Source organism: Astatotilapia calliptera, chromosome 13 (assembly GCF_964374335.1).
Source record: "Astatotilapia calliptera chromosome 13, fAstCal68.1, whole genome shotgun sequence".
Lineage (NCBI taxonomy): Eukaryota > Metazoa > Chordata > Actinopteri > Cichliformes > Cichlidae > Astatotilapia > Astatotilapia calliptera.
In genome coordinates, this window is record NC_137434.1 from 8893974 (window position 1) to 8919161 (window position 25188).

A 25188-nucleotide genomic window follows, 5' to 3' on the forward strand; every position below is an offset into this window, starting at 1 on the left:
AGGACACACAGGTCATCACAGTGTTGGTGCAAAAATACTATTTTAAGCCTGTCAAACAATGATATGTTAGGAATTTTTTACAGATTATTATTAAAGAAATGGGAACAAATTACAGCAGGCTGTTAGTGAGAAAGTTTCTGAATGGACAATTTAAAATGTCTTCTTTGCCAATTTGTCTACACAAGACCAGGATTGTGTTTGAGGAGTCTGGAGCCTGTTTTATGCTTAAATGATTCACAGGTCAGTGTTCAAAATAAATAAATAAATAAAATGGTCAAGTACAAGGACTGGACTGAAAATGAGTAAAAAAGCAACCATTTTCCAAAGAAAACTATTGCTCAAGACTACTTGGAAGCAAGATATAAAGTCATGTTGGGTGGCGTAAGACTTTTCTACAGTGCTGTGTTTATGGAATTGCATGTTTAAAAAAAAAAGATGTAGTTTCATACATTAAATCCATGTGATGCCATCAGTCGAGCAGTAGTTTTGTGCAGTAGTACCTAAATCAGGATCCTGGTTCAAACGAGCGTAGCGGGAGTTGTCAAGAAGGGGGATGCATCGCTCTATCGATACCCAGACATAGGTTTCTGGGCACAGGAGGTCAGAAGGCCGGTACTGCCCCTGGTAAAAGAAAGAGAAAAGAAAAAACATTAAAACTGCTGTTTAAATTGCCATATATTCATTATGTAGTAAATGATCAACTTGAGGACATCAGTTTGGTTCTTTGTTGTTTAAAACCATTTTCTAACATTTATCAACTAAATACTTACAAATATGCTGCAAGCCTGGTAAAAGCCTTTCTACTCTAGTGTTAGTGACCCTTTAGAATCAAAAGGTTTGACAAGTTGTAAACTGACCCCAGGGTCAAGATGAGGGTTGAGACCTGGATCAAACCCCTCTCTGTTAAGGGTCTTTGTTTGAGCTGTGTGTCTCCATGTCATGAGTGTTACACTGTCTGCACGTTTAGCAGGAAATGTAAACACGTCAGCACTGTAATGTGTGCTTGTGAAATGGGTACGAGTCTGTATCTGACCAAACATTTTGGATGGAAAGAAAACTAAGCTTAACAAAAACAGCTGCAAAGCAAAGAGGGGGGAAAAAATGAGCGAGGGGTTGAATGAACAGAAAGAGACGCCATTATCAGGGAACTGTGTTCCATCACATGGCTCCAAACAAATACAAACTGCAGAGAAAGATCTGTAAACAAGGCCTGCAAAAGGCCCGGTGCATTGCCTCAACACCCACACCAATATTTACAGTTTATGTGACATTAAACCGTAGGACAAAGAGTCCAGGATTTCAGGAATGCAATTTTTAAACACAAGAAGGTCAAAATGTTCTAAATGATTTAAAAAACACTGTTGTCATCAAAACATCGGAATAAGTAAGACAAAGGAAATAGCATCGCTGGAGCATACTGTTATACAAACTGACCACGAACCATCTGGCATTGCACATGTATGAAAAATACACTGGCTGCTTTCACATGCAAGATAGGACGCTATGTGAAAGAACTAGTTTGTTTTATGGCTTTGAAAATGAAAAACAGAAGAATCTGTGGAATACAAAGACAGTTGTATTTTCCAACTAAAGCGGGGTCCTCGTCTATGGCCATCCCATAGCAAAAATGTATCTCTAAAAATCATACAATCACTCCAAAAGTCAACCAAGTTGTAAGGAGGGGAAAAAATAAAGGAATTCACAATGAAGCAAAAGCCTTCAGCCTGCTCCAAGTGCTCCTGCTAACAGACAGATGAAGGTGGAATGCTCTGCATCCGGAGCTGCAGTGGATGCACGCAATCGTCGGCCACATCCCAACAACCTACAGCCTCCTGCAACTGTCAGCACAGCTAGCTTGACACTCTCACACTCTGCCACACCTCTATAGACTCCTTCAACACCGCATTGACACACACCTCTACGTGCAGAACACACACCTGGCTAACAGCGGAAACACAACGATATGCACATATTTCCCCACTTAAGCCTTCTGCACCCAGAAACCAGAAGCTCATATTTAAGGAACAGAAACAACTGTTTTTGTGTGTCAGTGTGTGTCTTTGCAATAGAAATAAAGTGAACTTGATTTACACAGGTCTACTTTTTGTGTTTATAATTGTAAATGATAAATCCAGCCTTTGCTGTAGACCTTAAAAAAGAGAGAACTGTCTGAGCAAAATGAGACGCAGAGCCTGGTCATGGCACAAAGACAATTCCTCAGTTCTTCCCCTGAAAAGGAGAAACGATGAAGAGTACGAAAGGACACAGCTATTAGTGGTCTGGACGGTGGAGAGAAATAATAAAGAAGCGAGGTGATGGCAAACTGGGCTTTGCTTTTCTGTCAGCTTCTTTTCTTCTTTTTTTTTAATAAATTGAACTGAATGTGAATACTGAGTTCACCACTGACTTTCATTATCCTCCCTCATATTTTCTCTCTTCCCAGGTTGACTAGAAGGCCATGTAATGCATAGATACCCTTGCAGCTTCCTTGGCTCGTCCTTCGTTTTCTGTCTTTTGCATCAGCTTGCTCACATTATCCATATCTTTATCTATAAGCAGATACTAGAATCCAGTAATGGCTCCCTGCTATGTAGATTCTTGAGAGCGTTACCACCAATCTAATAACAGGAAGTGAAATGGCCTACAACAAATCCATGCTCCTGAGTGGCTCTTAGCTCACTAAGTGGCCTAAAGAGGCCACAGGAAGTGATAGTGTAAATGGCAAGAAAGTCATGCGATAAGGTTTGTCTGTATATATATATGTATATACACTTTTGCTCGGCATATTGCCAGGTAGGCCTGAATAAGACGTTTCAGCCGAAAATAAATCTTTTCAGGTTAAGTCACCCTCTTTTCAGAGCCTGCTCCCTCCATTGTAGCTGCTTAAAACTTCCCACACAAACCAATCTGTCACCATCCCTCCATCCTTCACTCCTTTCCGTGCTTGCATGTCCAGGCAGAAAGGAGGTGATGCAGATGACTGACAATCTCTGAAAGGCTCATTTGGAAACAGAGAGATGAGGGATCAGGGAGAAAAAATAAAATAAAATAGTGAGGAAGGGGGGGGGGGGGACGCATAGAAACTTCAGCAGACAGACTTGGCTGCAATCTGAGGTGTGAAAAATGAGAGGCGTTAGGAGGGAGAAAGGGAGGGGCGAAAGAAAATTAGGTGCAGATGAAGCAAAAGGATGGTATTTAATGTTTTGAGACGTTGACTGCAGCGGGGCTGGTGGGGGGAGCAGTCTGGGTGCCAGCATGGAGGGGCCCAGCTCTGAGAGAGAATGTCTGAAGCCAGAGAGAAGCAGAAAGTCAGGGAAAGAAATATAAATGGGTAGATCAAGATGAAAAACAAAAACTAAACAAGGAGATGAGTGGACAAACTAAGAGGTGCGTCCAGTAATAATGTGACGACGACGAGGGAGAACCTCAACAAAATGTAAACTGTACAAGTGAGAAAAGGCTCTGAGTCATTTTAATCTGTTGTTTTGCACTGTGTTTGTTAATGAATGTGCAGAGGTCACTGTTTATACGAAAGCAATCTACTACAGCACAGCATTCCCAGTGAACCCAAACTTTAACAAGCAGGAGAGGACAATTACTCAACCTCATTTGAATAACAAGCTGCCCCAGTGTAAACTATTATGCAGCTTCAATCATCTAAACTAAATAAACACATATCTCCACAGGGCCTGACATACAATTACACAATACTCTGCAGAACTATTATCATCCCCAGCCCATCAATGATACAGCATCACTCACTCTTTTGAGGCCACACAACTGCATGCACACAGATTTGTGTGTTTCTGTCAGAGTCACTGAGTCCATAATAAAGTTCACTAACCTTGTTCCTTCCCTTAATTGTGCACACTCCTGTCTCACACACCTCGAGGTAGAGAGCAATGCCCCAGGCCTGTACCAATGATTTATATGAAAGGCAATTAATCAGAGCCATAAATGGAGTGCTTCGCCGCAGCCAAGGAATCCTCATGAAAATCTACACCTCTTTTGCCTCCTGCTTCTTTTCCTCCTCCCAGTCTGACTAGGAAATCAGACAAATGAGTTTGGTATGTGCTGAGCTGAGACAACCTTCATCAAACAAAAGACCGTCAAACAGGAGTTTCTTTCTTCACCTTCTTTTCTCTCCCGCCAGGGTGTCACAAATTGTAAAAGCAGCTTTAATCAATTAAACACAAATTTGAAGCACTGATTGTAGCTCATTAACCTTTTAACATTGGAGACCAGCTCAGTGTCTACAAATACATTTTATAGGGCTCTGGCAGTTTTATGCAGCTAGAAAAAGGGAAATGTGTTTGTGAGGAATCAAAAACGTAAAGATACGATCACATGTTGCATCAGAAAGAGAGTTTTGAGGATGAGATCATTTGGCGATTTGTAGCCACACAGCAGTGTCATGGTTCAAAGCGATCCCCTTTCAGGCTTGCCAGACCAAAAGACAGGAGGTGGACTTAGTGTCATGGTAAGAGGGTTTCCCTGTCTCCATCTGCATTACTTTACACCCACATCTGCAGCTAATTTCCTGCTCATATCTACAGCTGAATTTTTACACACCCCTACCCCTGCTGAGGTATCACTGTATGTTTGCGTTTGCACGAGTCAGACACTGTGCACAGTGTCTGCATGCGGTTTCAAAGAGACTTTTCTTGTTAAAACAACTGATACAGCCAACCCAGGAAAGAACATCAAGTTATAAAGTATTCAGTTGGTTAACTGAACACCTACCTCAGTATGAGACAGAGCGGCTCCAAAAGTGTGATGTAAGAGTGGTCATAGAATAGATGAGGTCACTAATGTTAGACTTTAGTCTGTCTGGCACTGGCAAGAGATATATTATCCAAAGATAACATGCAATACAAAAAGCACCCTGTTTTATATAATATATTAGGTCAAGCATGAACACAATAGTGAATGGGATATTATGCTGGGATTACATAGTGGTCAAGCACTCTCAGAAAGAAATGGGCATTAAACCCAAGCAGACAAATATGGTCAAGAAGTCACATTTCTTTGCAGCTGGCCGTCACCCAGGACAAGCCTGAACTTGGAGTACGTACAAAGAAGCAGTGTGATCCAAAGCCAGGCAAACCTAACCTAGCCTGGCAGAGGCCAGCACTCTGACCCAGGGTCACTCTCAACCAATTTTACTCAAAAACCAATAAACAGAGGTCCTGAAACCCACAACGACTCTACACTCCCTCAAAATGCGGCCCTCACAATACACCCCTCTCTGTGGTCCTCCGACTGTTGACATGCATATATTGTGCCCAGAGGAGGAGGCAGCATGGCTGGGGAGCTCTACCTGCTGACGGACACACATAAACAGCACGGCCCACAGAAACACACACGCAGCTAGAAAAATAGCATACAAAACTAAGCAGGCTGAATGAACAGCACCACTGAAAGACATGTCCAAACAAGCCGTGCTTTAGAATAGTGGCCCATGCGATCATACTTTCACATGACCTACATATGCATTTGTGCCTGTTGAGGTGTGTGTGTGTGTGTGTGAGGGCCCAGAGAAATGAGGCTGCATTACGGGAGGTTTACGCCAACTGCTGCTGTTTAAACACTCAGGGGCCCGCCGAGGCCTCTTCACCCTACTCAACACATTACCACAGGACGGCCTTCAAATAAAGCATCCAGGCTGGTAAGTCTCCCCTGTGGGCCCCTGGACAACCCCCACCAATCCCTTCCACCCAAGTCAGTTCTGGCCCAGCGCTCCCTTTGCCTGGCTTGTGCGTCACGGCTCCACGGATGACAGGTTAATGAGGAAAAAATATTTTTACAGGATCACATTTCGACCAAACCCTGAGAACCAATGGCAGCGCTTTTATGGGCATCAGCTCTCAGACTGGGCACTTTTATCTCTTCATCTTCTCGGGTCTTTACGGGCAGGCGAACTCTTATGAATGTCTGACACAGACCACAAGTTACCGACTTGCAGTCAGATCCGCAGCCCTTAATCTCCGTCTTAAAACCCCACCTCAGATTTCTAACTGCAAGGCCTCCGCCCACACTAGAAGTCTGTGTTTCTAAATGCATTTATGAAAGCAGCCCATTCTGTCGAGTAGGGCTTATCAAAGATCTGAATGTGGTCTCTTGCCAAGAAAAAAAAACAAACAAAAAACAGACTTTCAGACAAAGCGGCGCAGCTGCACCAGGTTTTGAAAATAAATAGAGGTGAGGTGAAGTTAATGGTAAGGCAAACACCTCAGGTTGGCAGCTAGAGGGCTCTGGATGTGCTCAGCATGACACCATCTCCAAACTCTCATTTTTGCCCTTATGACCTTCAGACCTCCCCTTTGCTTAGACTCTCTCTGCAACCCGCCCTCTCCCAACTCTGTCCTTCCACCAGCAGTAACACTGAATCTTCTAACCTAACCTCCCTGAACTCTGCTCCCTCAGTCTCTCGCCCTGTCAGCGCTGACAGGGCGAGAGACTGTCAGCGACGGTTCAACATAAACACTGTTTTTCACTGTAAACCGTTTCTTAGGGTGCCAAGCAGTGGCTGGACCAAGCCCGTGCTCTAACCTGTTAACGATTTGTTAAAAACACAAAGTGTGGCAGGACAGAAGAGAGAGGATGAAGCATAAAAGAGAAGAGAAATTATCAAAACTTTAAACGAATGTTTCTGCTGAGAGGTGCGCTGTTGGTGGTCTCCTGTCAAGCTAAATCAAACAACAATGTTTCTGTCAGAAAGGCTCCAATTTAAAAAAGAAAAAAAAAATTCGGGGGAAAAGGGGGAGAAGTGGAAGGCAGCAAAACGGCTAAGCTTTGGCTTATAAACTTCACAGACAGGGTGAAAATGGACCCCGTTGGATTTGATCTTATTTTGATGGGCACAGGGTTTTTTAACTTGAGGATTGCTGGAAGGTAATGCTGCTGGTTTAGTAGAATAACAGCTTTTACGAACCAAGAGAATATTGCTTCTTCTGAGAAAAAGAACACAGGCAGACATGAAAGAGAGAGCTAAACACATAAAACTATTGCAGTAAATGCGTGAGAAAGACCAATCCACGCCGCACCGCGCCGAACAGTAAGTTTATACCACCTCATCATGACTTACTGCACATTCGCACACAGATGACAATTTGAGAAATGAGAACCTCACCACTGCGAGAGTAGATATCACTTCTGCCTGTAATAACATTAGACTAAAAGAGCAAAAACGTGTTGCCATGTTTTCATCCGAATGGAATCAGCTGAAAGTTTCTTCAATCTGATCTCTTTACTCTCTATCAATCTTTCATCCCGACCAGCATGGCGGCTGTTTCCCCTCCTTTTTTTGTTAAGAAATGTTGAAAGGAGGACAGAAACAAAAAGAATGAAAGAAAGAGGAAAAAGGGTGGGCGTGGCGCTGTTCTGGGCCTACAGCATTAGACGACAGTTCAACATAAACACTGTTGTTCACTGTAAACCGTTTCAATGCTACTCATCAAAACCTACCAAAGCGGGATAATGTTTATGCCAGGAGCTCAACAATAATAAACAGGAATACGTAAGAAAGCGATGCCCTCATCAACAAATCTGACGCTGCCTTAAAACGAAGCCGTGGACTGTAGCACGCGCGCACCGGAGGGGTGGGGGGGTGGGATGAGGGCTACTGTAGGGAAACACCCACCCTGAGATGCCTCAAGTTCACTCACCGTCACTCTTAGTCTACCAAGACGCTCAACAAGTGACACACAAAATGTCAGGTCACACACGTACGCATAGCATAGTGTCTGATTGGGCCCCTTGAGTGAAAATAACACACATGCAGAGTCCTGATAGCTGCGGCTCGCTTGGAGGCTTTTAGCATGTCATAACCTGCCACTGCGTACCTGAAGAGGGGATGAGAGTGTTTGAGAGATTTACATTAATATACACTTCTGTAATGACTTAATACAGATTATTCCATTTTTACTTGTTGGGGACAGCTATTTCTATGATTTGATTTCTATGAAAACCAAACAACAGATGACTGCATACTGCTTTTCAAACCTTTCGTATGCAGGTGAAAGTGAGCTCCTGTGTTGATACCAGAGCTGGGAGTCACTTTGTCATGTCTAATTGATGTCCTGAAAGCTAAGCTGATGCAGCAGGTGACAGAAAAGCCTGCAGGCACGCACTGATTAAGGCAAACGCTGCACCCAGAAACCAACATCAAATTTGTTCATTGCACGTATCCCGACATACTCTTGCGCACAGTGGCTGACACCTGGATGGATTTATTTCAGGTCCACTGAATTCAAAAGCTTTGGTCATGTGAAAACCCCCCCCCAAAAAAAAAAACAAACCCAAAAACTTCTGGCTGCTGCTGTAGGAGTGACCGTCTCTCTGACAGTGTTTGTTGTTTGTTTGAGGAGGAGCTGGCTTTGAAAAGGAAAACAGAGGTGCAGCTGCTGCGAAAGGGCTCTTTAAAAGTCGGTGAAGTACCGCCGTGAAAACGAATAACGCTTTTCATCTCGCCTCCTTTTCTCATTTGGCACACATTATGTCACTCCTTTCTTTCTCTCCATCTGTCCTCTTCCTCCCTCTTTTCACTTATTTTCACTCACTCACACTCTTTCTCGTTCTCTGTGGAAAATTTAATGGCTTCCTGGGCTCAGAGCGAGACATTCTTTCACTGTGAACAATAATAACAAGAATAAGAGGCACTTCATACAACTCTCTCGTTCCCTCGCCAAGCGGGTATAACTGGGTGTGTATTCTGTAAGGCTGAGTGTGTGTCTGTATATAAGCATGTACACCACACTTGAAAAGCATTTGAAATGTTAAGACCAGGTACTAGATTGGTTAAGCCAAGTGGGTGAGCGCTTCATTTGTTATCATCAAAGTCTGCTTATTCAGTACTCAAAAGTAACTTGCACAGACAAGTGCTCGGGCATATACGCACTTCTGGAAAAGAAAAATGGAAAAAAAACACTACAGTGCAGAATGGATCGACTCTTTGTTCAGGTGAAGCTCGAAAATAAAAAGTGAAAAGATATCAAATGAAAGTTAATGAAATCTTGCAAGCAGCTGAAGGTGGATTGAAGAGAAAGGAATAAAATGCTGCAAGAAGAACCTGAGCTGGTTTGCACATTAAGGATTTTATTTATGGTTTTAGCAGATAATTGGACGGTCACAGTCAAACTCAAGTGCTTAGGAAAAGCTGTATATTGTCTGTGAGAATCTGCAAAATGCATGCATCCAGTGACAAGTTTGTCTTTTGTTTTTTTTTGTTAGCAAATGTGACTTTGCTCTCGTGTCATCAGACACACTGACAACACTGGATGGAATCCGTGAAAGCAAGATAATTCAAATGAATGTTAGCGTTAACACACGAGAAGCATTGTGAAAGAAGAACAGTGGCAGAAGGGCCAAGACCTTTGGTCTCATTTAGCCTCCAACAGCTTCACCTTCTGCTCTCTACAGCTTGACATCACAGGGCCATGCAGGGCCAAAGAACCAGGGACAGGAGCCAGGGGCAGGATGTCACGTCAAACCCTGAACCCACCAGCCAAACCAGCAAGACTCTGTGGGACACTCAGTCCCAGCTTTGAGAACAAAGGAGAGGGTCTGACACTGGCCAGGCAACCCTCTGTTCCTGGCTGGACTCCAAGTCTTCAAGGACCCTTTAAGGCTACTCTGCAGGACCATGCCCAGTCTCTGGCACTGTTAAGAGTTTTCAAACCATTTCGCATGTAGCGTTTCCTTTGCAGAGATGTGACCTGGTTAAAAAAACTCTCCTGCAAAATTGAAACCTGCAGAACAGTAAAGTTTGTAGCCTGACAGCCAAGTCCATTAGAGTGATGAAGAATGAGGGTAAAAGACAGGTATCGCTAACAGATCACAAAAAAGACCCACATGGGGCTCTTCTGCCCGCCTTCAGTGGCTCCCTGTGGCTTAAAAACACCCTTGATGACTGAGTTACTGTTACTAAATCTTTGCCTTAACTATATGTGGCCCACTCATGCTTAGGTGGGTAATCACCCTCCAAAGACCCATTCTGAAGCAGGAAAAATGGTGGAACTTTTCCAGCTTTTTGGTAAAAATAACATTTTTAAACTAATTTTAGTCCAATACTTTCATAGCAATACCAAAGAATCAATTAAATAAATAGCTTCCTGAAAAATAGTCACATGTGTTAAAAGATTTAAACTACTTACAACTATTAATAATGTCAATGGGCTAATATGAGCCTCAAATATGTTTTGAGTATCCATACAGATGTTTTTGCTTAAAAAATGTCTCTTTTGATATTCGAGGTTTCCAGCCCCTTGTGTAAAAGTATACAGCAAAAATAAATAAATAAAATTCTCACAGTGCAATATAAACAATACAGTCCTACTCCTCAGGAAAATGGGAGTATGGCGTCAACAAGTGTGAAATTTAATACAGAAGAAACTGGTTTTACAATATTTTAACACTCGTCTCAGTGACCTGCCTTAGTAGAGCCTTTTATGCTTGCACTAACACTCTGATTATGTCATCATTACCACATGCAGACAGTACTCAAGGTGGGAATGGGAGATGCTTAGATCTCTTAGATTATTCGGTACATAGTAAAAACAAACAAACAAACAAACAAACAAACAAACATTAAGATCATGAATCATATATCACCTCAAAAAGCTCAGATTCTGAGTGTGAAAAACAACAACTCAGCATAAAACATGACAAAGGCCCAAATGGAGGGGCAGAAAAACTAAAGGAAAAGTCACAGTAAGTAATGGGAACAGAGGCTTTCTAGAAAAAGTGGCAAGGATGAAAAGAAGGGAGGGAAAGGTGTGCAAAATAGAGAGAGGAAGTTGTGTTCATGGGGCGTGAGTGGTGTCCAGCACAGTTCAGGAGCTGGTGTGTTTTTCTTTAAAGCAGCCGAGAGGCAGCGCTGAGATCCAGAAACCAGTAAACCTTCAACACAAAAACAGCGTAGGCACTGCCCCATCTAAGTGACAATTCCACAGCATCTCTGTGCATTATTGAATTACTGAGGCTCATATGCAAATCAGACAACACAAGACAGCGTGCATGTGCTCAGAGTACATTTGAATGTGTCTGTGTTCCTGTGGGATCGGGAAAGCCCAAAGGTGGGAACCGGGCAACCTTCTCACCCTCGTTCTGTGTTCCTCCCCAAGGGTAAAATAGGGCCGAGTGGGGAGTTTGTGAACAACACGCTGCAGAGGCAAACACACAAGAGCAGATATGGGGGGCTGGGGGTAGTAAATACCAGAGCCAGGAGGAGTTAGGTGCTGTGGTAACAGAGTTCACAGACAAACACTGTGATCAAGATTCAACACACAGACACACACACACACACACACACACACACACACACACACACACACACACACAGCATATGTGTTCCATATACAGAGTCCCAAACTGAGAATTTGGACAAAGCACTATCCAAAGCAAGATGTAAATGGATAAAAAGATGTGGCACGTTGCCATAATCCCCAACAAGACATCAGTCTCCCATGGGCAAGAACAAGCTCTGGGAACATCTGAATGAAATGACAGTGAAATAGAGGAATTAGCAGATGAATGAGAAAAAGAGAGAAAGAATGGGAAAAACTTAGCTAAACTAAAGCACTTGGAAAGACTCCTTTCTTTCATCATCCTCCTAAGCTATAGATATTTCAGTGGTTTCTGGTGTGAACCGAGGTTATGTTTGTGAGTCCTGGCTCCTCTGTGTATCCACATTTATTATTTGTGTCAGTTTCTACAGCAGGTAAACTGCAGTGTATATGCAGATTTCTGTGGAAGCATCCTGAACTCTTCTCACTGCTGAGTTATGGCTGCTGTCACCAGTGTAACCTCTCGCTAAACCTTTAATGTCTTCAGCAGCCTCATCCTCTCTTACTTCCCTGGATGTCCTCACCATCACTTTGTTTCCCTCACATGCTCTATTCACTCCATCAAATATACTGACTGTGTATGAATAAATTTTAACAGGAGCATTTGAGTATATACTCATGCTTGTGTTATACTCAAACCATCACTGATAAATGTTGCTAATCCAGATAAACTTATGGTGAATGAATTCCAAATTGTAATTTAGACTGTAATGTTAATTAAGGCAGGTGCTGGGATTTTATATAAAAGAGATCTACAGGGCCCTTTGTGATTATATTATAAAGCTATAAATATTATGCAGCAAAAGAAAAACTATATTAGTACTTAATATTGGTATTTTACAAACAAAAGACATTACAGCATGTTGGTCACTGGCCTGAGACATGATGGGCAAGAGAGACAAAACTGAAAGAGTATAGAACAGAGATCTGATCTGAGATCTAAAAGGCCCAAGAAAGGAGAGCAAAGAGGTACATTTGAATTACAAGATGGCAAATCTCCAGCATATCAGTGTCGTAACAGGCCTCTTACTGTTGTACCAAAATGTTAAAATATAAAAGCATTTATATCAGAGTTTAAAACACTTAAAGTCATTGATATGTGAATTCCAGTTTACAAAACCTCAACAACGTAGGACCCCAGTGCTGAAATTCAAATATATTGTCAATATAAAGTGTGATAACCATGATAAATGTGCTGTACGTGTGAGATAATGCGTACCTTATACCGCATCTTGGGGCAGGAGTGAATGTAAAAGCCCAGGTAGTAGTAGGACAGCTTGGGAGACTGTTTCTGCAGCTGCTTGGTAAAAGCGATCTCCCTGTGGCAGGAAACACACAAATGCACCTTGTCAGAGAGCTAAGTGTAAGGAAAAGGCTTCATGCTTTTTGAAACATCACATACTGTATTCAAGCAGCATACAGTGTCACTGCGTCTTAAAAGGATGCCTCGATCCGACATCACTTTCCTCATAGCTGGAGTTTGTGCACCACAGGGCACCAATTTCAATTTCCCATGTAGAAAAATCATGGTTGCGATTTACACAGTTATTTTATTGTCAGGTTAATTAGATTATTTACTGCAGTGTTTACTCTTCTGAAAAATATGAACCCTGATGATGAGCTGATTCGGAGTTTCGCACAGTTTTAACTGCATATGCAGGGATGCTGCATCAGAAAAGTATCAATTTTTAATAACAAAGCAACAAAGGAATTAATAAAACATTCAAATTGATACATCAAAAAATACACCAACTAACTTAAAATGTGTTTTCACTTACAAGTTAGTCCATCAGCAGCATATAAATGGCACTTGCTGCTATGTCTAGAGCAGTGCCTAAGCTGAGGAAGTAAACACCCACACTCAAAAAGGCAGGTTTTTTTTTTTTTCACCTTCTTTTTGGTTTCATGTCATTACACAAAAACAATTGCCTTCTCTCTATCAGCCCTGAGCCCTGAAGCAGAGAAGACGGTGCTGAAAAAGGAGGAAGAGAGTGTGTAAAATAAAGATTTAGAACGTGGAGGATTTATACACCTTCTCCAAATACAGTAAATGTCTCGCCTGCTTTATTTTTCCCCAATAGCTTCTTCCTTAATTGCATCCTTTTACTGAAAGCCTATTTTCTCCTTTCTCTCGGCCGTTTCCTTCGCTATTCCATAACTAAATTCCAGCTCCTCTTTCCCCCCCCCCCCTATCCTTTTTGTTTCACTCTTCCTTCCACTTCTGTGTTTCACCCGCTTAAATGAAGTGGGAGAATTCCCATTCTTACAAGACTTAACAGACAGAGAAAGAGGCCTTAAAATAAAATAGATGCACTGAAAAATAAGACATGGGACAAAGCAAGCCAAGCAAGGGAGGTGGGGGGAGAGAGAGGGAACAGGAGGAGAATATAAAAGAGGAGGGTCAAGAAAGAGAAAGGGACGGAGAAGAGAGGCAGCAAGAGAGAGGTGCTAGAAGGTCACCCGCTTGCTGCCAGGTTCCTGGGTTCCCATCCCCTCACCACAAAAGGGCCCGGCAGGCCTGAATCAGGGAAGAAGGGGGGGTCAAGAGAGGCGAGGGGCCCATTCACAAAAAGCCATAGGCCCCCTTCACTTGAGGCCTTCACACCCCCCACCTCCACCCCCATGGCAGCAGCTTGAGTCCGCCATTATCCCCTCTTCAGCCATCTGACACTCCAGCACAAGCCAATTATCAAGCCCTCTGCTCCTGCACAGCTTCCCTCATACTGATGTGCATACGCAAGCACACGGTTCATAATAATGCATGCTATGAGATGCTTTTTGCAGCTTTGCATGCACGTGGAAACATTTTGTTACCTAATCTTACAAGAACTGTGTTGAGCTTCTAGTGATGGGAAACACACAGATACTTATTTTATTGTGTCAGCATTTATGAGTAATCTATATAATATATATGTGGTTAAAACTGGGGCCACTGCAGGAATTTTTGCCATTCGAGTCCATGTTGATTGGACTCAAATGGCAATTTTTGCAATTTTGTTGCAAAATACTGCAAACATATGTTTAAGTATTTTAAAAGTGGATATTTTTGTTATCTAGAATTATTTTTTTTTTATTTTTACTTTTCATAGGCTATGTGCGCATTCAACTACAAGACTGTTTACAGAAAAATATAAACACTCAATCAGATTAAGCCTGATTAAGAAATACAGTATATTTTGGTTTGAGATCATTGACGACAACATAATCAGGACATCTTCGTAAGAGAGATCCAGGTTTAACACCAGCTGTGTTCCCTGTACACAGTGCTTCAGGCACCTCATTATGCGCCTCTTCCCCTCTTCCTTCTGTCCTCGGGGGCCTGTGGAAGAAGGAGCAGCACTCTTATGAGAAATTTCTCAACATCTCCCTCTCCTGTTTCTCCTGCTGAATCGCACATACAAGCATACTGACACAGCTAAATAGCGCGCACAGTGCTTTACTTGTTTTAGTATTGTTGTATTGCCTGACATCCAGGCGTATATTATTTCAGCTCTGACATTATCTAAACGCTACACGTGATTTGTAAAATGATAAGCGAGTAAATACACAAATCAGGACTCCCAAAGAGGTATTGGTGTAAAATTCCAGAACTTTCCATGAACTCTTGTTACTTAAAAAAATAGAAAAAGAAAGGAAAATTACCAACATTTTTTTTTTTTTTTAAACACTAGAATGAACTTGATTGCGGCTGAAAAGTTAAGTTTCCAATCCAACTGGGCCTGCTGTAGGAACGCCATCTAATGTAATGAATATATGCATATACCAGAGAGGGGGTGAGAGGGCCACATGCATTCTGTACAGCAAGTTTTGAACAGAGTCAGCCAGTCCAAGCAGACTAGGGAGTGTCCAAGACCTGATCAAAGACCGTTCTCTGGTGTCTGTAAACACGTGGGAGGATTTCAGTCCCGCTGGCTTCCTTCTCCAAGGCCTCCTCCACACGTCGAGCACTCTGTGTTACTCTTTGAGTCAGACTCTTACAATAATAAGTGATGGAGGGGTGGGCTGTGTGCTTAGGATGACCGAGGTGTTCCCTCTATATGAGAAAAGATCCTGTGCGCGACTGCACATAAACGCTCACAACTCCCATTTTAACACCTGTGCACACCAACTTTAAAGCGAAGATCACCCGGTCCCTCGCATATGTGCAGAGAAATTTTTAAAAGCCTTTCTCGCATTACTGGGTTACATTTTAACAGGAAACGCCAGATATGTGCACCTATAGAGTATGCGTGAGTTCTCTTATTTCAACCTGGGAGAGAGAGAACTGTCATCAGCTGAACCGCAAAACAGAGCACTGCCTCAACCAATCAAGTGTGAAGAAAGAGGTATTTTTCCCTGACCTAGAGTACTGTGGCACTTATAGTATACAGTTCTAAAGATAAAATGTGGGAGGAACCAAATAGACCAAGAGTCAGGGGGAGAGAGAGAGAGGTTAAGAGGAGGGCAAACATGAGAGGCAGGAAAGTGAGAAAGCATCAAAGACAGAACAAAGACATTAGGGAAGAAAGAATGAAAGGAATAAGAGACAAAGCAACTTCTTTCTTAAAAGGAGCTGCATGTTGCATTTCGTAATCATTGCTGTGGTCGTTTAAGACCAACTGTAACGCACTCTATGGTGCTGCCGTGAGTAATGTGCGCACCGGTGAGGTTTTATTACGCCAAGCCCTTTAAAAACACCACTGGCATCATGTCCCAGTGGCTTACTTCTGTCTTCACAGCAGTTTTTCACGTAAACAGCAAGCACATTGTGTTTGAGTGCTGACAACAAACCTGAGAGCAGAGTAGGAGCCCAGAGACAGCGAGTTAAAGTCGGGATGGTAGTACAAGTAGACGGAGGACACACAGGTAGGCAGGATATCAATCACCCCCACTGCCACAATACGTCCATCCAGCCAGTACTGCTGGTGGAAGGAGCCGTAGCCCACCTCAGGCCCATCTGGAGCATATTCTGCCTGGGGGAAAGCAAACAGAGTGAAAAGTTTAAGAGAAAATAGTCACTGGTCAGAACAATAGCAGTACTCTAGTGCACAGTATAGTTTGCATGTAAAAATATATAAATCACAGAGGAACGAGAATGTGGTATTTAATAGCGCTCGTTTACTTTCTTGCACTGATCCACTTTCTTTTCTGCACACTCACACCTGTATGATGTTGTATTACAGACCGTGCTTCTCCCTGCCAGGCCTCACGCATTATGTGTGGGGGTGTACAGTAGCCTCACGTTCGGCCTGCTAATGGCTCCCAAATGTGGAGTGAAAGCAGGAGCAGAGTTGGGCTGTTGGGGGGGGGGCACTGGCCACAGAAACACTCCAGGAGAGGATTTTAATAAAAAGACCCTGCACGAGCAAAATCCATTTCACCAGGCGGTAGTGGAGTGTTGCCAAGCTTTCCTCCTATACATGTCTGCGTCTGCACTCCCCCTGCGGCACGAAAGAATGCGGGTGTAAGTGAGCACCCATGCGCCCGGGCCTCCCTCCATTAATGAAACTGTTAAGTTTTTGTAACACGTTGCGTTTCTCACAGGGTTACTGCATGCTGGGTTTTTCAATCAAGTCAGCTGACTTCTTTTATCCCAGAGGCTTAAATCTAGAGGCTTGGGGTTTGGGGTTAAAAGTCATATTAAGCAAGGGTATTGGTTTATGTTTGTGTATGTGTCTTTCTTCAGCGTACTAGTAACAGGATCCGTCTCCTTCTCCAGCCTTCATCTGGACGCAGTTAAGAAGCACAGACGCTGCTAGTTATCACAACACTGAGAGAGCTAGATCACTAATCCAGTGCGCCACTGGGCCTGCGCTCTGACCAAGTTAAACCTGACCAAATAGAATCTCTCACCCACTCCCACACCTCCCTGCAGCTCTGTGACCCCAGCAGACTGACAGTTTTCTTAAGAAGAACTGGTAATAAAAGTTATATCCCTTTAGGTCAGGCCTTTGGGTACCCAGGTGTAATTAACTGCCTGACACAATCAATACCAGAGGCCATTTTTGTGTGTGTGTGTGTGTGTGTGTGTGTGTGTGTGTGTGTGTGGATAGGTAATTTAATTATCCTTTCCTAACAGCTCCATAAAAGAGGCCACATGACGTTAGATGTAGATTATGAGGTTTTATTGAGATTTAGCTGCGACCGACAGATGATTTAAGAATAAAAATGAACATTTTTGGCAAACGGTCAGCTGGCGATGGTGGAGGACAACAATGACCACAACTCGATAAAGCACTGCCTGATGCGGATTTAAAAGTGTGTGTGTATCCATAGCTGGGGGAAACTGTTGGTCTGATGTTTTAGCGCCATTTATCACTAAAACACCAGAGGCTTTGTCAAAAGGAAAGAGCACAAGATGATTTTTCGTAACGCAAGTTCAGCATACACACTTGAGCGTTATTATGAATGTGAGTGCTCATGCAAGAGTTGCAATGGCTGCCTGAGTGTGTGTATGAGAGTGTGTTTGTTTATAAGCTTGTACCGCGCTCAAGCCTGATCTTGTCAGACTGACCTGTGCATCACCTCAAACGACAGCTTAATGGTTGTGTCCTTGCAACTGTGACAACAATCTAAACATTCCCTGGAACACTTCTAACCACCCCAGAGCTTCCCAGCAGCCCCAAATCACTCACATATGGCCTAAATACAGGGCTATGTGTGTAGCACGCTTGATAAAGCCATGAGGTGGTATACCGTGTGTTTATTTCAACCTGCTCAGGGAGACATTTAGTTAAACTTCTGCTGAATTAGAATAATTGGATTTTGTGAACCCTTCAAGGACAAAAATGAGCTTATATTCCCTTTATAGACACTTTATCTCAGACTTGAATGGTTAAGTTAGCTTTAAGGAAGAAGCCTAAAATAAAGACGGATGATGTGAACAGAAATGAATATGACAATGATTGTCTTATATTTCACTGTAAATTGTGCAAAGATAAACATAAATATATGCAATGTTTTAATTTAGCATAAGCAACACGTTTAAAAGGTTAGTTCAGGTTAAAAGAAATAGAGAAAAAGTTTTATGACTGTAAAACCAAGTGGTAGAACAGGGACATATCACAACTAAAAAGTTTAATAAGTAAATTTGGTGTTCAAAAAAAAGTATCCTAGAGAGGCTGAGGCACTCAGAAGTATAGATGTGGAGAGTTTCACCACTCTGTAAAAGGCTGCGTGGGCAAGTAGCTCAGGAATTTAAAAATAGTGTTTTACAATGCATAATTCCAGAAATTTGGATGATAACACCACCTACAATGAGACGTTTTGCAGACTATTCTGAGATGCGACCAAGAAATTGGTCAGAGAAAAGATCCACCGATAAAAGTGCATTAAAAAACAGACAATACTGCAGAGGAAATCCCAACACTGGCTCAGCAGCACTTCCAATGACAACTGAAACAGTTTGTTGCTAAATGCACAATATTCTATTTTTGCAAAGAAAAAAAAAACAAAACACATCAACGAGATCCAGAAATACGACCCCCACTGAACTAAATTCATGGATGCTGCATGCAGTTAGGGACCACCTCACTTGAAAGCAACATATACGACAGCATCCGTGATGGCGCACAAAGCACAGGTAACTTGCACACCTGTGAAAGCACCATTAATGCTAAGTGATAATGTAATGATTATGGGGCAATACACTCTAAAAGGGAACCTCTTAGTCTTTCAGTTCAGATGTTTTTGTTGCATTTCTCAGTCCGGCAGTCTGCCTTTGTAGTTTCAAAGAGTTCGCTAAATTCGAGCAGGGTGCTGCAGTAGGAGGCCGCTGTTCCAACGGGTCTGTTTGTGAAATCTCTCCCTTTCTAGATATTTCACAATGAACTGTAATCAACTGTAAGTGGAAGCATTTGGGAAGCAACTCAAGAGTCAGACCATGTAAAGTTACAGAGTGGGGGTCACCGAGTGCTGAGATGAACAGTGCACAAAAGTCAAGTCTTGAGTTCCAAACCTCTTCTGACAGCAACATCAACGCAAAAACTGTCGGGAGCTTCATGGTGTGGTTTTCCAAGGCCAAGCAGCTCCTGTAGGTGTTAGGTGAAGGTGGTCCAGTACTTTTGTCCATACAGTGGATGCTGCAATCCAGCCATCTTTTTCAAGAAAGACCTTACTTATTTTAAAGCAGTTCTCTGGAACCTGTTTTTACTGAGTCATGTTAAGTTAAACTCTGTGCTTTTGTTTACATATTTTTTTTGTCTGTTTTTGATTTGGTTTGACCATTACACAGCAGTCCCACCTTTCTGGAAATGAGTTCCTGGCATCAAAACTCACTATGATCACATGTTTTTTTTTTTCATAATTCAATCAATTTCTGTGTTCCAACATTTGACAATGCCTCTTTGTAAAAATTTACGACCAAAAAGAATAAGGTTAAAATTATTTTTCCACATCCTTCTTTTGGTATATTCCACATAGTGATCAAAGTCTTTTGGAAAAGTCTGCATTTCTTTACATAGTAAAATAATTCTCTGACAAAATGCTAAGAAGGGAAAGACAGAGATGACCAAACTACAGAAGAAAAGACTGAAAGCCACAGTCCTGCACCCCTGTTACTGTGTAGGTTGTTTATTCATAAAAGGAAAACTGAATGAGGAGACAAATCCCACAAAACCCATAACACCCTGTGTTTCTCCTGCACTGAAGTGCTCATCATGTTTGGAGACAGGCAGAACCAGTGTGTTTACATTTCTGCATTTGTATGTAAAAGCATCTGAAAAACTCTATGGCATATTCTGTTAACTGCCACTTAGTTTCGGCATGAATCCTCTGCAGTTTTGGTGAAATCAAACAATTAGACTACCTGTGTCCCAATTACAATTTGGAAGTATGCATTTCTCATACATTTTTAAAAATGCAGGCTTATATGTGAGCTGATGAACCACAGAGTTTGCTGGTCCATGTGGTGAGTGTCTGTGTATTTTAATAGCACTGATTGGACACAGATGGAGGCCAACACGCAGAGCAACAGCAGAAATCCATGTATAATAATTCTGAAATGGAGAGCGTTTGGAGAGAGACAGGGGAGACTGAGATGAGAGGATGAAAGAAGGAAAGAAAAACAAGTTGCACGAGAGGACGCCGAATGAAAAGAGATGGCCTCCTCAACTGGCATAGAGGAGGGGACACTGAAGGCAGGAAAATATGCGAGGTAGTGTGGCACAGTTTTGGTGTGCACATGTGTGCAGAACTGTGTAATTCAGCTGCCTGGCCTCCAGCCTTGACGAGGTGATAAAAGCTTGTTTCCTATAAACACTAATGATGTTCATTAGCGGAGACCTGAGGGGGCCCACGGGGCAAAAGAGAGTGACTGCGTTTGTGTCAGTCAGTCTGCGTGTGCTCTGGACCTCAATCCCATTAAAGTGGCTGTTATAAGTACCCATCCTGGGTCTAATTGTTGGTGTAATTGTCCTGACCCAAGAGGTCCAGTGGTATTTCTGAAGCCTGCAGCTCAACAGGCCTGACAAGTGCTCAGTGATGCCTTACTGCAAACTTGCACCTCACAGCAAACACCACCAGATTAACCACCAATGCTCTTCCAGATCCTTCTGTATACAGATTAAAGCATCTAAAAATTTACACAGTAAACAGATTACGAGCAAGATTTCACTAATTAATGCACCAGAAGCTGCCATTAAATTTCTAATGGTGCCTGAATAATTGCTTCTTGTTAAGTGGGCCCACACAATCTCCTCATCAACCTGTAATTTGTACCACGCCACGCAAAGTAATGGGCAGTGGTATAAATGTGGTATGTTCTATCCCGTCAAAGCCAGAGGGAAGGACTGCTCTGAAGACCTTATGTTCAACACAGTTGCAATCTGGACACCACATTTACCATTTTCCTCCTTCGGCACCCCTTTTCACTAACACAGGGCTAAATTAAAACCCCTCCGATATGAAACAAAACCCCCTTTCCAAATCCCTCAGCTCCACTCAATCCAGCTGGAGGGCTCTCTAAGAGGCAGACCAAAGGTAGAGGGTTGGTATGTGCTGAAAAAGGGCAACTAGTTTAGATTTTCTTTCTTTTGAGTGAATGTGATGAGGAACTAAAAACCGAAACCCCAGGCGTTTTTCAAGTCATTATCATAATCTCCATGACAGTAATTTCAGGAAGACCCTCTACTGGTTGGGGCAAATCATTCCAGGTAACACATTTGGATGAACAGAGACATTTAAAAGCAGGGGGTTATTAAACTGTCAACAGGCCAAAGGAAATACATACCTCTAACGGTGAATCACAGAGAAATCTCTTGAACTGTGGAGGAAAGCAGAGGGGGGGGACAGAGAGAAAAACAGTTAGCTCTCTGGGTCAGCAGCTCTTTTGAAAAAGGCATAAATGAAAACCATACACGTCTCCTTTGCTGTTCTATATAACTTATCCCTCCCTGTTTTCTTTCTACTCAGGTGTCACATTTCAAATGAAGCCCTCCATTCACTACGGGGAATTAAAAGGAAAACTGTATTTATACAAATGAAAACATTTACCCTATCAACTGCAGCTCGCACTACAGGGAGGACACCGTGACAGCAAAAATAAGCAGTGCTCCCAATGTCAAAATAGTTTCTCTCTCATTTAAAACACCACACCAGATATTGATTACTGGGGTGGGGGCGGAAAATATGTCATTTTTCTTCCATTCTCTCTACCGTTTCCTGGAGTTCATTTTTAGCAGTGGGGTTGAGAGCGGTGTCCATGTTTAGGTCCAAAACCGTTTTGTAATGACAACCAGAACGCCAAAGTGGTGACTGACAGATTTAAGTTTACTCAATGAGCACATAACACAGACCCTTGCTCATATTTTACAAAGACATGCTACAATCCAGCTGTGTCATTCGTTTGCAGATATGTTTACCTTGGGGTCCACTGTTTGAGGAGCAGAACATAGATCTATATCAGCACCAAAGTATTGTAAACACTGACAGTGAGGGTCCAGATGTGATTCCATAAACAACGATACACACTGTATTGCACGATGACCCTTATCCGCCAGCAAATGCATTTCCATTCATAATTATTTTGTGTTGCTTCTGATTCTATCCAACCAGCTAGGGCTTGAACGCTTGTTAAACGGTGATACTAATTTTCAGTCCATCTGATTTGTGCTGAAAATATTGTATTTTGTCATTATGATTAACTCATATATCAAAGTAATCTAATTCTTTATATTATGTCCTGAAGAATAACAGTGTAAACAAAAGCCAATAAAAATTAGCACTTGCAATTTTATTTCCATCAAAGTTGCTGACAATGAAATGAGACTACTTATTTTGTTTTTATAGCATCTAGACTGACTGAAGGCTGTGTTGGACATTTAGAGACAGATTATCTGTCTTTGCTTATTATTAACACGTAGGTTCTCTAGGAGTTGCCAGAATTTCCCAGAAGCGCACCAACATGCTCTGCTTGTGAGTAAGTGACTGAGTATGTGCACAGCAGTAAAGCTAGTAATCGTAATGACTGCTCAAGGCATGGTTCACTAGGTGGGGCAGTGCTGGCTTTAGTGCACCTCGCAAACCGAGCCAGCAGCCTGAGCTCATCCAACAGAGTGTGCGTTTCCTCCTGCATCTGCCACAGTGCTGGTGACACTAATGCAGTGTCACCAGCATGGGAGATGTTTTTGGCAGAGCGCAGCGAAAGGATGATGAACTGTCATCCGTCATTTCCACCATACCTTTGACTGACACCAACAACCATATTTACCATCTTTTAAACTCCATCACTTAAACTGGACTCTCATCAGAAAAATGACGACATCCATAAGAAATTTAAGTTGTAAAAATAAGCAAAAACTTTAAAATGAAGGATTGCAACAAAAGAAAAGACTTAAGCATAAAGCACTCAAAACAACAAAACTATTCATGCATTGCAACGGTGCACACAGCTCTTGCAGAGGGGTGTTGATGTGGGCTATAAAATTCTCACAAACCTTGTCCCCTGCGGTGCTGAATACTACAACAAGATGCCTTTCCCCTGGACCCAACCTCACACCAAGATGAAGTGGGGATGAACAGAAATCTATGGACTGATGATTCTCACCCTGCAACTTCCCAAATATTAGTGGAACTTTACAGTCTCCTCTTCAAAGCCACTACACAACCCCATAAGCTTAGGTTGATCTTTGGACAACACTATGCATTTCTACACATTTTCCCCCAATTCTTCTACTAAACAGAAAAGTATGTTGCACAGTTTCTTTTAAACATGTTCCAACAGAAGTGCAATGACAAGATCTGTTGAGTCGACAATGATCTTCGCCCATGCAAAAAACCCGCCTGTCAAATCCCCTCGCCTGTGTAGCCATGCCAGTAGAATCTAATTTTCCACTCCTACCTCTGCGGTGACTACTGCTCTGCCAGTCGACAAATTACCAACAGCAAAGACTCCCACTGTGCAGTACTGCTGAAGGGCACAAATGAAACTTTTGTTAAAAACTCACCAAAAAAAACTCAACTAAACGGTTTAGCAAGTGAACAACAGCTGCAGTTATTAGATGACATCATCTGTAGAGGCCAAGCTACAACGTGTGCAGCTGAGTGTGTGTGAGAGAGAATCTCACACTGACCTTGTGGTGAAATTCTGATTTGATTAGGAAAATATAGAAAATATACGTGTGAGCTTTTACTCATGTATGCAAATTTGCATATGTGTGTTTTCTGAATACCTCCTGTCCCTCTTTCTAATTCTTCTTTTAACCAACAGTGCAGTGTAGCTGTGTTTGCCTGAAATCACTCTCCTGGAGCACAGCAGGGTTGACCCCCTGTTTGTTCTTTGACAAACAACAGCTCTGTGAGGCTGACACAAGTACACAAACTCGAGTGGGAGTGCACTCACTTGAGGCATGAATATATATGAAAACAGCTACAGCTACTCCTGTGCTTCCATCTCTTAATACAACAGCACATCAACTACGCTCTATTCAGAGCAATGACTGAACACATGGAGTTCATCACTTCCTCTCAAACTCTCCCTTTCTTACAGCAAACACTCATCTGTGTACGATTAGGAGTGCAAGAAGCCGTCTCAAACACACACACACACACACACACTGCATATAAACACACGCATCTGCTTAAGCCTAATTGCTACTTAGACCTCTCGTCATTGTGCTCTGTACTCTCTAAAATTGTACTGTACTTATTTGAGCAACAAGGTTTCACCCTTTAAATGTCTAACACTCTTTTTTTCCTTCACAAACATGTGTCCCTGTTCATTTCAAAGGCGTTCAAAGCAGTTCCAGATAATACGAGGAACTGGGTGGACAACGGCAATGTGGTTTAGATGGTGTTATTGAATATCGCTGCTATGCATAACCATGTTGCAAATAGCTTTGACATAGTCTGTGCCAAAATTTCAATCATTTCTTCCATTTTACGGATGACTGTTACTGCCATGTCTCAACTTTTTCCGTATATTTTTCTCCAAGTGTCTTGGTAAAAGTACTGGCCATCAAGCAGAGTAAATACAGATTTAACAGGGTTTGTTTTCTTGAAAATGAAAGCCACATGTGCAGGAACTGAGAGTCATGGCTCAGCACAACAGTTAAGACCAATAAGTGCCAGCGAGAGTGTTTGTATGTGCATGCATCTAAATAATTGCCAGTGCGGGCTTCAACTCTGTCAGGAAACAATGACTGGACGTGGAAAGAAAAACGTCTGGCTGCCTTTCACTTGTGGCATGACAGGAAATGCATACATCCTAAAATAAACAAAGCAATTACCCTCTAGGACATCTTACTGTCTAATGATTGAACAATCTTGGCAAGGTAGTTCAGCTTGCACGCACACAGAAGGTCTCCCATCACTTTGTTCAAACATAGGCTGACAACAATCTAGATCCTATCCCGAGGGAATACTTTAA

The 25188-nt window shown here is 42.4% G+C and overlaps 1 protein-coding gene across 6 annotated transcripts in view; it reads right to left on the bottom strand.

Annotated features, from left to right (window-relative positions):
- The window catches only part of ate1 (arginyltransferase 1), a 52258-nt gene that overhangs the window by 9724 nt on the left and 17346 nt on the right, over positions 1–25188 (bottom strand). For 5 of the 6 annotated variants that reach the window (XM_026190964.2, XM_026190969.2, XM_026190968.2 and 2 more), the window contains 4 exons: positions 21553–21585; positions 16116–16297; positions 12565–12664; positions 501–621 (listed from right to left, as the gene is read on the bottom strand). In XM_026190964.2, coding sequence (XP_026046749.1) covers positions 501–621; positions 12565–12664; positions 16116–16297; positions 21553–21585 — 436 coding nt within the window. Of the gene's footprint in view, positions 1–449; positions 622–12564; positions 12665–16115; positions 16298–21552; positions 21586–25188 lie in introns of all 6 variants that reach the window. The other variant, XM_080288077.1, reaches the window with a different exon arrangement.